A 12,968-nucleotide genomic window follows, 5' to 3' on the forward strand; every position below is an offset into this window, starting at 1 on the left:
CAAATAATTATGCACAAACCTACCAACTATGAACAATAACAAACTGGTCCACGTTATACAACGAACTCTTGAGTTGATAAATACGCCCCCATGAGAACGCGCATTATAAAAAGAAACTAAAATATCCCTGCAACTGTCATTTTGCGTTTTGTTGTAAAATTCGTAAAATGAATGGACGCACTTAGACCACTCTGTAGAAAGTAGGGCTCCCTATTTCGTTCATAGGTATACAGGAGAGAAAAGCAAAAACATGAAAAAGGAACTTACATGTACTTTTCACTTCTTCAACAAAAGCTGAAAAACAGTATATGATAGCAGTTTTCTTGTTTTTCTTTCTTTGTATCAAAAAGGAATAACTGTTGGGCGCGTTTGCCACGGATTCCTAAGGCCCAACAAAAAAAATATTTGTTTCCGGTAACCCGACCCTAAAAATATTTTTGGAATTTTCAAAAATCATGCATGATTTGGCCAAATTTTGCTGGTTTGCTGGTATTGAAAATAAAAAAGTTCCCAACCGACAATCCTTTTTCCGGGGGCATGTTAACGGAAACCCCGGTGGTGGCAGTCCCCGGGTTGGTGGGTACCCATGCGCGTTACCCAAGTTTGAAAAGTACCCCCTTTCCTAGAATATTTCCGAGAAAAACACCCTCTATTTGTGGCAAATCTGGGAGAAATTAGCTGTAAAAAACATACCCTTATTTTCGAAATCTAGGAGGTTAGTATGTTGACTTCCAGGGTTTGATTTAGGGGGGATGGACCCTAAGTGATGGGCATGTATACGTCATATGTACATACAAACGTACGGTACTGTTTTTCATTTTCTTTGTGAATGGGACTAGACCAGATTTAGTGTTCTAGGGAGATTATGAAAGTACTACCCCTAATCTTGGAGGTTACTCTGAAAAAGTACCCCTTTTTCTCGATTTCACGGACCTAGAATCTTCGAGATGACTGAAGAAAAACACCCCCTTTTCCATGAATTTGGTAACGCGCATGGGTACCCACCAACCCGGGGAATGCCACCACCGGGACGGACACACATTATTTTTATGCACAAATCACTTTATTCTGGAGATAATGATAATGAGCAGCAACCTAATGAATTGGACAATTGTTGACGATTGCTCGCGACGAATGTTACAGGAACACAATGCCCCTGCCCATATTTTTGCTTAAATTTGAGTGTTTTATTTTTTAATCATAAGAATACCTAAAAAAGTACCTGTCGCTCACCTGTTCCAATGACGCTTTGACGTAGTAATGGGAAAATACGAGTACAGCCAAGATATGACTGACCGCCCTCTCGAGCTCAGGCTCTTGTATGTTTTCCTTTAGTGCATTGTGGGTATAAAGAACTTTTTATGTGCAGCCGGAAGTGACATGTCGACAGCAAGTCGACGTGTTTAACAGGAGCAGACGGTTTGTCAGCGTACCATGAAAGCAGGGTAAACGTATTCTGTGGACGTTTTTGTTCGGTACTCTGAACTGTCGAGTGATCCATTTGTCGTTTTTGGCGTCAAATTTGACCTTTACACGTTGAAATCATGAACGGCTCAAATCGGTGACCGCTCAATAACCCACCGATCGACGCTCTATGTTGTTGACAAATTTCGATGACACGACTCGGTAGGGTATTGCTGAACCGGTCTGAGTTTTTACTGTCGTAAGCTTACGCGCCGTGTGGGGTAACTTTTTCCAATATTATGGCAACTATAATGGGAGCCACGAAGGCGGCGGAATATGCACTTTAACTTCTGTGAGGCGATACTTAACGCACAGGAACAGGACAACCGGTAAGCGTTAGTTTAAGATTATGTGTACATCGCGTCATGTCTGCTTCCTGTTTCCATTGCAGCAGCACTTTCTTTACATCCTATGTACTTGTGCATAGTGAATGTCGTTAATCCGTGAGGTTCAACTACGTCAGTAGTAGGTGTGCGATCCACCTTGCTGTGTCTTTTAATCGGACAGGTACAAAGTCATCGGCATGTCAGTTCGTAAGGTGAGGCCAACTGACACTTCAAAATGTATCTCATTCATTCAATTACCTGATTATTGAATCGATTATTACAGTAAATGGTACCGTATCCGCTGTGCTCAATTGTGTAATGCAGCATAGACCCTAAATTTAGGGTCTATGAATACAGTAATTGACAATAATGTGGCAGATTTACTGTGCCCAGAGTTTTACATGTAATTTGTTATAGTTTTCTCCATCCAACAAATACATCTATATTTTTTTGAATTTGTGCACATGTGTACAGGTATCAAGGTGGGGAATAGCAGAAAATCAATTGTATAGGTGATTTGCAACTCCCTGTCATGTTACATTTTGCCTACTTCAGATGGACCATATGAAATGAAATTAGTACTTTATTTATCGGCAACATTTCCTTTAGACCTCCTCATATCTAGAAATCACTTTTATCCTACCTAAGAAATGAAAGCTGCTGTGGAGGGGCCCTACAGAACTCTTTCCTATTTATCATTGTCATTATTTATTTCTTAACATGTATCTATGCATTGTTCAGCAGTGAACTCTTTATTAAATGCAAATAACAAATTACTAAATGTTGCAAAATATCACAAAGTTTCTGTGAAATTTCACTTAAATTGTTGAGAAGCGATCCAAAAACTCAAGAAAAATGAGAACACTAGGTATAACTGTACTGATTTTACAGTAGGACAAGTTTCCCATTACCAGTCTCTCATCAATTGTATAGGTGATTTGCAACTCCCTGTCATGTTACATTTTGCCTACTTCAGATGGACCATATGAAATGAAATTAGTACTTTATTTATCGGCAACATTTCCTTTAGACCTCCTCATATCTAGAAATCACTTTTATCCTACCTAAGAAATGAAAGCTGCTGTGGAGGGGCCCTACAGAACTCTTTCCTATTTATCATTGTCATTATTTATTTCTTAACATGTATCTATGCATTGTTCAGCAGTGAACTTTTTATTAAATGCAAATAACAAATTACTAAATGTTGCAAAATATCACAAAGTTTCTGTGAAATTTCACTTAAATTGTTGAGAAGCGATCCAAAAACTCAAGAAAAATGAGAACACTAGTATAACTGTACTGATTTTACAGTAGGACAAGTTTCCCATTACCAGTCTCTCATCTGTAAAGACACCTTATACCGCAGCCAACCATGTTATCCCCATGTTGCACTCCCTTTCTGGAGGTCTTACTGTGTCTTACTGTGTCATGCATTCATTTTCAATGAACTTTCGGACCAGTCTTCCACAAGTTACATTCGATTTGCAGTGTTCTCCAATCGTTGAAAAAAACCAGAGGGATGGGTAATTTACATAACAATGTAGAATTTGCATAATATTTTGTTCTGAAAATGTATTCTTTTATATACAATGGCAATTAACGTATTTCTGGAAAAGCAGAAGGGTGGCCCACACCTCAAAATGTGATTTGAAATTTCACCTGTTCAGTGAACATCAACATCTTGTTTGTGTTTTTGAAATTAAAAATTACACACTACTATCAGTAGTTGGTACGAACTAGAATTTCTCATATTTTTGTGCATGTCTTTGGCCCAAAGGAGGCTTCCCACAAATTCAACTCAGAGAAAAAAGGGCAAGGAAAGCAATGTACATACATTATTTATGATGGAGATAAATTGAGTCAAGATATGGCTTCTCCCTTTCATTGAAAGGAAATAGCTGAATCAAGAGGTTCGAAAATTAATTGAGACAAAAGCTTTGAACTTCTATCATTCATTTCTTTTTGTTGCCATCTTACTTACAGATGAATCACATGAAAATATATCAACCCACAAGAACTCTTGATTTTATGCAGCTCTCATTGCTTGATGAGACACTAGCTTTCAAAGGAGGGAGAGGGCTAACAAAGACTTAAGCATTGCTGTGTTCTACGAAAGTGAATTTCTTAAGCATTCTTGTTTGAATTACTTTCAAATGTATAAAGACACAATTGAGTTGATCACTTGACAATGAAGATTGTACAATGATGTAATTATCAAAAGCATCATGAAAAAACTGCCAAGTCAGAATTTTTTTCACTTTCTTACAGAAAGATGTAAGCATTGTTGTTTTCTGCTAGAGTGGATTTCTAAAACATTCTTTTTCAAATGACTTTCAAATGTATAAAGACGAGATTGAGTTGATCGCTTGACAATGAAGACTGTACAATGATGTGTTTATCAAAAGCATCTTATCAAAACTGCCGAGTCAGTCTTTTTCTCACACACTTTCCCAAAGAAAGGTGTAATTTTTTTGTCATTTTAATAGCATGATGACTCCTTTTTTAAATGCATTTTGAATGCAGCTTCTGTAACTTAGTTTTTTGTGAAAGTTCCAAGAAAATCACAACACTACATCGGTGTTTCCTGGCATTTCTCAGTGAAGGTGCTAGTCTAGTCTATGGAATATGCAGACTCAGCACAACCCATGGGTGGTCCTCTAACTTAACCCCTTGGAGATTTAAAGGATTAAAACGTACATGTGCACTCTTTCCCCCCAAGTCACTTCAGAGTCAACTGAATGCTGTCTGCTGACATAGTTCTTTAAGGTAATATTCTTTGATTTTGTCTGAATTAGCAGTTTGGTATTGCTCTGTATTAAAAGCAAAGTGAAAGTGCCTTATTATGCTCCATAGGCCATCAGTTATAATTTTGACAAATCGATCAATTGATCGATTGAAATTTTTACCGATATTATTTGACATTGATGCTATCATGTCCATTGTCATTCAAGGAAATTTTACATATGATATGTTGATGTAGGGCTAGCTTAGTTAAAGGGACATTAGCTGTAACTGTTAGCTATTAAATTTTTCACTACTCTGTTTCAATATATCAACTACAGAATTTTACTATAATCCGATCATCATGACCAATGCCCGGTGTCCTGCTTGCCAACACAGCCTGTATATGTGAAATGACCATTGTTATTGTTTATAAATGTATTCTAGTCCGGACCTGAATACAAAATTTAAACAATAACAATGCAGATTATACTCATATAGGGTATATTTACGAGCTAAATATTAGGAATTTCTCCATAGTTCAGGGATTCAAACCAGAAACTGCAGATGATACACAGAAACAAACAAAATAAAAAAATGACCAAAGTTACAGCTAATGGATCTTTAAAGACATTCCATGTTGTGTGTGAGAATTTTCAATTCTGTAGTGCGTAATTTACATATCAATTACAGGTAATTGTTTTCTCAATAGAATTGAATAGTTATTGAAAAAGATCAAAGATTAGTTGCCTGTACTCTTTATTTGCTTCAGGAGAATGCTGAACTTTTAAAGTGAATATGTTTAGGTGGAGTTTCAAAAACCTGGAAGGTAAAAGGGTTCATATTCTGAAAGATTCAGGTGAAGCAATTTGTAACCTCCGTATGTTATATATGTTTTAGCTTACATTGGTAATTCAATCAATGAAAGTAAAAGTTACTTGTGTATCAGTGTGTAGCTGAACTATTATGTTCATACATTACAGGACATGACAGCCCTCTGCCCACTGATATCTGCCCTCCCACTACTGAATCACTCGGGAACACCTTTTTGCTCCAACAGCTTCATTGGCTGTCCCTGATCCTGCAAGTGTCTCCTCCCTGATTGAAATAATAGTGAAACAATATGAACTTTTCAAAAACGATTCTCTGATGATATGATACAACAGACATTGAATACTTATGTCTATTTGTAGCCTTATACTGTCATTAATTCACAGTCCAAAAATGTTTGAATTTAATGCCATGCTAAAGACAATGTCAGAACTCATATGTACAAGAACAACAATGGCTGAAACAAAAGAACAAACAGCACATCAAAAGTACCCAGTACATAGAGCACTTCAAATGCAAAGAAAACCATGTTTCTGTAATATTAGAGAGTCCCATATAAAGAACTCAAAGGTATTTTTAGATATGCTGGTAGGTGTAGAAATCGACATGTCAAACATTTCAGTCTAATTTATTGAATGTTTGTGTTTGAACAAATAGTTCCTAGCATGCTGCATGCACTTTTTCGCAGTGAGATTTGATGGTGTACACACTTCGTCGTGGATGCTTAGCAACCGAAATTGTAGCCATGGCAACCAGAACTACATCTATAGACAGGGAGAATTGCAAAAGATACACCCACTTAGAAACACTGAACAGTTTATACTTGATGTACCAGTTCACTGTACTCTGCAATTACTGGTTTCTACGAAAAATGAAAACATCAACGTGGCAAACAAGGTTCTGTAACAACCGTGCAAATAGCAACACTTACGTAGGATTTTAGGCAGCTATGAGGACAGTTTCAAAAGCTTGCAAAAACAAAGATTTCAAAGTACTTTAAAATCACTCAAAAACAAAATTTCTGGTGCCCATAGCAACGGTTATCATCTTTTCTGTGTGCAACTTTAATACAGCCATGTATATGTACCTATGGTGTTATCAACACAGGATATAGATATAGTAAGTCTGATGCATTACAAAGTGCTACAAAAGTACTGTAAAAATGGCCAGTAATCAAGAATTTGGTTGTTCAGTTGCTAAACAAGGAGAGTACAGGCAGTACTTTTACATGCCTGACAGAGACCACAACCTAACTTGTAATTATCACCAATCACTGTGATCAATATGACATCATCACATTTGGTATGCTACAAATTGACTTACAAGTTGACAGGGCATGTACATGCATGTGCCCTATTCCGTGACAGAAGTCAGACAAGACCATAAATAGCTTTGTTGCATAATATTATGTCTGGCAGTGTTTTTATTTTAATCTCCGGAAATGAAGATGAATTGAACTGTGGAAAAATAATCTGTTTTGAGGCAAGGGTTCGGTCAGTGTAGAAACTGAACTTTCACTGTTAGAGCGAGGTTTGTCTTATGGTAAAATTGAATGCATTTGATGTAGCTGTGTTTACCTGAAATGTACAAATTAGTCAGATAGATTGGTGAATTACGTAAGTGCTATTTATTTGTTATAACATATTATATATCAATTATCATACCAGTATATTGATGGCACAAATACAGCAATGTGATTGGTGGTGACTGTAGAACGGTGGTATATTCGTGATATACCAAGGCTAGCACAGGCGCGAGCTCTCAGCTTGAGCAAATATCCCTTTTTGATGATCCATTCCAGAATGTCAATAAAATATTATGATATAGCAATACCCACGACTAAATTTTGACCAGTTCACTTCATATATGCACTCGTTATCGCTCGTGCATGTATGTCGTGAACTGGTCAAAATCTTGGGGTATACCGCTGCTGGGTGTGCTTTATTGCTTAATTAATATATCAACCATTGTGCAATATTGTTGCCTCTCTCATCCAAATTCTCAGGATGTAGATTGTTATGCGGTAGAGAGGCAGGTCACGTATTGTACCATCAATTTGAAGTTTTCTGTCCAAGAAGTGCTCTCATACCATACACACAACTGTTCACTAAGGTAGTATGGATTTTTTCAGGTGCATAGCAACCAATCTTTAGATTAAAGCTGAAAGGATTAGCAAATTTAAGAGAGTTTTAATTCAAATCTTGCCCAGTGCCTCTGATTCTAGGTCTAACATTGACCATTATCTGAAGTAGGGTATGTGCACCATGTACTTTGACCTTGGTGAGCAATACCACTATTATTCACTGACGAACGACAAAGTTGATAGTGCTATTCATTTTGCCAACTACAATGTATGTAGTGACAATCTACAGAGCTCAGATGAAACCTGTGATGAAGTCCAGCACAGCATCTGATGCTCAATCGGAAATTAAATTTACCGGCTTAATCAGGTATTGCAAAGATGAAAGATGGTTTATCCGAGAGATTGCAGTGGTATATGAGCTTGCATACAAATTTGTACAAGGAAGATTTCCATCAGTGTGCTTAGTGAGGGGAAACAATAAGAATTTAACCCAGCAACCAGGGTTAGATATCAAACCTACCCTTTTAAATTGGTTTCGTGAGACTTCGACAAATGCCATGCATCAAAAAACGTATTCTCAAGTTACGGCTTATTCAGATGTGAAATTTTCATCCAACTTTTTGTTATGGGGAAACCACACATGGTTTATATGTGTGTAAAGTTCATGCCATGTAGAATTGTATGCCCTGTTCAGTCTTGGTAATACTTCAGTGTTATCAAGCTTTTGCCGGAAACATGTCAACGATTGTAATGCCATCCCTGTGCCACTGTGAATGTAAGTACTTGAATGTGGAGAGTACAGATGCACAACATGTGTTTAACTTAGAGAGTCAATGTGTACGGTCTGTATGGTACAATTGCTACTTCATGGAGTACACACCTCAGCTGAATGAGTCGCTCTTTCCAAAACGCCCTGCCTGACATATACATAAAGGCATTGTTTAGCCAAACTTGGCACATAAATTCAGAGAGGCGGTTTTAACCCCGCAGCATGTTGAACAAACAAGCTGGAGTGTTGCCGATGGAAGATGTAGAGGATTACATCTGTGTTTGTCAAATGTTGATATACGGCGAGCAGGATTACTGTTCGGAAGTTTAAACTCAAAATCAGGTATTTACTGAACAGTTGGTTAAGTGTGTGGGTAGAAGCATGAGCTATTTGCATCAGTTCCTATCATTCTGCACACACTGGAGCAGATGGCATGTGGAAGCCCACGGAGAACAAGCCATGATGCATGGTAGGAGAGATTTTTGCTTTATATCGATTTTTAATCCACTGTTTGTTTATTATTATTATTATTATTAATATGAATTATAATTATTACCTTCATATGGTGGAATCAAAATATAAATTTTATTTTCAATGATAGTGGGAGTTTAAATTTTGACTGATAGTCGCTGCTTCTGAATTATCCTCAAATTTCACTGTATAGGTATAATTCCATCTTGTAAATTCGTGATCTTAAATTTCGATGTAAGGCTGGATCGGTCTGAGTATTTCGTGATAAATTGTCTAAAACTTGAATTTTTCACAGGACAAATGCAGAGGAGACTTGATCTAAATAAAAGTACTGAAATCAAAATGTATTAATCCACAAGATCCGTGGCATTATGATCCATTGTCGATCATAACTCTAAGATTTAATCATGAAATATGTCAGAAACTATAACCAAAGGGTTATTCTGTAACAATAATGATAAACAATTATGAATTTTACTTTCTATAAATGTGAAATGAAAAGACTAAATACCATTACTATAATGCTCAAGGCAGGACATTCGGACACTAATGGATGTCCATGATTGTAGAATATGACACAATTTGGAGACTGCTGTGACTATAAAGTTATCAATTTTAGGAAAACCTGATGCTTGAAATATTTTGCTTTTTTTCAACTGTGAATTTTTTACCTTTCTGCTGTCAAGTTTTCATTCCAACCTATTGGTTTCACTGCCATGGTTGTAACTGCATACAGTGAAATAGAGGGTGAAAGGGTCAGAGGTCAAAACTGTTCCTGCCAAAATGTCTGCTATAAAACTCAAGAGACTCGGCCCAGAATATTATACCAAGTGTGGATATGTAGACAGCGTAGCAATGGATTTTCCCCCAGAGGGTTCCAGCTCTGCCGTGATGCAGTTCCATATGGTTCCTTCTGCCTTGCCATTTTGCATGTCAATTTTTTTGACAGAGAGTGGGATATTATTTATGATCGTCAGCAAAGATGAATTGATGTGTTTGGAGTTGTAGAAAATAACTACAATGAGAGATGTATTTTTAATATCAGAGAGCAGAAGGTGCGAGATATTGCTTTTGGATTAATTTCCATTCACTACATGTCATAGTTTCAGGGATTTGAAGCCATCAACATCAAAGTAAACCTCTCTGCTCGTGTACATATTAAAGCTGTGTGCGTGCATGCAGACTATATTATACCAGCGACAATTTAACTTCAGAAAGAGTATTCGCTGTTCAACCTGATTCCCAAGTGGTCGCTCGATGATAAAAGTTCTGGCTAATCATCTCGGGAAGGCAGCATCAGTTCAATTCTAAGTGTCAAACTATGAATAAAACTTCAATTAATGTACCAGCATGTGTCCTAAATTGTCATAAATTGGTCTATTGATAAAAGGAGAAATTCATTTTTGCGCATTCACCTCAAGAGAGACATTAGATAGCGTGCATTGTTGTACATTTATTTACACGATATCATTTTGCCCTATACTTGTATACATACGTGTTTATTGGCAGCCATGCAGTACTAATGGAACTCCAAATTTATATGTGACATACATGAATACCTGCATATTCTCATTAATTAAATATGAATGGTTTCTCCCGTCTTCCCTGTTTAACCCTTTGAGCGCCAAAGTCAACTTTTGCCGCCTGTATAAAATGTACCCCAGTCAATTTTTTTCAGATTTTTGCCAAAATTTTGATAAGAAACTGTAGCCAATGAAATGTGATGGCCATTGGGTCCCAAATTATCACAAAATTTATAGAAAAATTCATAAAAACTGGTGAAATGTTGCACTAAAATTTTGGTGGGAAAAAATTACAGCACTCAAAGGGTTAATTTCACACATTACTGTATACATTCCTATTACACAGAAAATGTCACTCTCAGAAATTTGAAAGTGAGGTACATGTATTCATCTGGCTTTTCAAACCCAGCCCAACTTTTGTATATCAATTCACTTGTCTTTGTGCAGCTGCAAATTGAAACATTTCAAAATTTCAGTGATGTTCCAGATAAACAATTTATCAACTTGTTTATGCTTCTATATAGCATCTTGAAACAAGCAGACTATTTCTGGTAGCCAGTTGATCAATTTTTCTGATCCGGACCTCTGGAGTATAGTGCAAAACACCCAACCATAAAACTAATGTGGGCATATATTTGGAGATCAACATTCATGTGAAAACTCATTCTGAAGGTACCGTCTGTACCCATAGGTCAGCATTTCATGTTGAAAGATGCTAAAACCAATGTAAACATTTTGTGTTTGTAAAATAATGTTTTAAAAACCCCAGGAACAGAACTCACAACCCAAGATACACAACTGGAATGAAAACAAACTTTAACTCAAATTCAATAAATTTTTCTTCTAATTTTAACTATTGTTTGGTGGCTGTTTGTTCTAATTCTCATAAGTTTTCACACAAGTCTGGAAGATGGTCTCGCCATCGCTGTGTCATGTCTCTGTAAATAAATCAATATCTGTGATTACCAATTTCCACATGTTATGATGTAGTTAGAATCATACAGTCATATTCAGTTGCTACATGTATGATGCTAATATTGTGAAAAGTGATTTTTTGATAACATTAAATCATTACTTTTTTGAAGTTATCAACAAATACTAGTGCGCATTCATCCAACAATTTAAAATGAATATACTGTACCATAAAACACATGATGTCCAGTCTGTTACAAATATTTAATGAATTCACAGTATACGTGTACTTCGTAACTCAGTCAAGTATTTCGTTGTTTAGCTAACATTACTAATTCTGATTTCACCATAAGACCAAGTACAATACAACATTTTAAACTTCACATACTTTATGTCCACATTTTGCCACTGCTTTCTCATTTTATTCATGTGAACTGTTACTGGTACTATTATATTTATATGGTCAGGCTTTGTGTAGGGCAACAAGAAGCCAGAAAATTTTGCCAGATTCCTCAAGTCACTTTAACTCCATAGTTCTCAATGGTACATTGTCTGCTAAAGCAATATTATTGGCAATTTGTTAACGCTGCATTGGTTCCCAAGCCACAAATAGTGTAGATACATGGGCCAAAAATAAATTCCCAAACTTTAAACAAAAAAATGCCGGTACTGTCTTTCAAGCTTCTTTAAAAATGATTTGTTTTTTCCCCGTTTACAGGTTGCAAAGAGAGGACATTAAAACTCATGGCACGGGTGTCACTGACCAGAACTCTACTGTTTATGCTGGTGGTGTCTTTCCTAGCTACTCTCTACATTATGGTTGCCTCCAATACCTGCGACTGCACTCCAGTCGGAAACAACAAACTGCCCGGAAACCACAGGAAAGCAAACAGAGAACTGAGTCTGGATTTCGACGACGGGCAAGTGCACATCATCAAGACTGGGGAGGACATCCCCCAGCATGTGGACATTGACAATGACAATGTCATCAACGAGGAGATCAGGGACGATGAGAAATTCCATGAAGACGACCATGAAGATGATGAAGGGGAGGACGATGATGCTGTTGATAGAGACAATCTGGATGAAAAAGATCCTCACAAGCTTGCCATTTTAGTGCCATTCAGAGACAGACTTGAAGAACTTCTCGAATTTGCTCCGTACATGCATAGATTTTTAACTGACCAAAGTGTAAAGCATCATATTTATGTAATTAATCAAGTAGATAGTCATAGGTAAGTACTTTATGCCTTCTCTATATGTACATTTCCGTGTTTAACTTGCTAGAGGGCATATACCTGCGTTATCTGCTTCAAGGCGGGCAGAGCCTCAAAAGATCAGTGTCGGATAAAAAAATAATCCCTTGTTCAAACTGATCTGTTAAGATTGAATCAGGCTTTCAATGATCAAGAATTTCAACTCCAGCAAAAACAAAAACATCTTTGTCATACAGGAACTTTTGGGTCAAACAGAAAGTTATACTAGCCAACTTTGGTATGTTGATGCCTTTGCAGTAACTTAATGACAATATTTTGAAATTTCACACTGTTTGATAGGCCATATTTAACTGGTACAGTACACCTCAAAAATTGGCAGGAGGGTAAAAATCAAACAAAATTGCACCCTTCACTTTGTTGTCGCTACAATAAAGTACAGAGTGCACAGAAGATCCACCACTTCATTCTGTTCTCATTACTGAAATATATAGGTACCTGTACTTGTGTTATACCGGTAGTTGCATGGATCTCTAGATGATACAGCAATAATAATGTTGATGACTAGGAGACCACAATAGGAGGTTGAATATTGTATATACCAAGCAGTTTTTATATCAAAACTGGCTATTTTTTGGATATCTTCAATGTTCA

At 36.8% G+C, this 12,968-nt stretch overlaps 1 protein-coding gene across 1 annotated transcript in view; it reads left to right on the forward strand.

The window, feature by feature from the left end:
• The first annotated feature begins 1,361 nt into the window (after nucleotides 1-1,361).
• The window catches only part of LOC139120540 (beta-1,4-galactosyltransferase 7-like), a 31,872-nt gene continuing 20,265 nt past the window's right edge, over nucleotides 1,362-12,968 (forward strand). The window contains exons 1-2 of the mRNA XM_070685012.1: nucleotides 1,362-1,793; nucleotides 11,819-12,335. Of these exons, the coding sequence (XP_070541113.1) occupies nucleotides 11,845-12,335 (491 nt within the window). The 5' untranslated portion in view covers nucleotides 1,362-1,793; nucleotides 11,819-11,844. The remainder of the gene's footprint in view (nucleotides 1,794-11,818; nucleotides 12,336-12,968) is intronic.

Source organism: Ptychodera flava, chromosome 20, assembly GCF_041260155.1.
Source record: "Ptychodera flava strain L36383 chromosome 20, AS_Pfla_20210202, whole genome shotgun sequence".
Lineage (NCBI taxonomy): Eukaryota > Metazoa > Hemichordata > Enteropneusta > Ptychoderidae > Ptychodera > Ptychodera flava.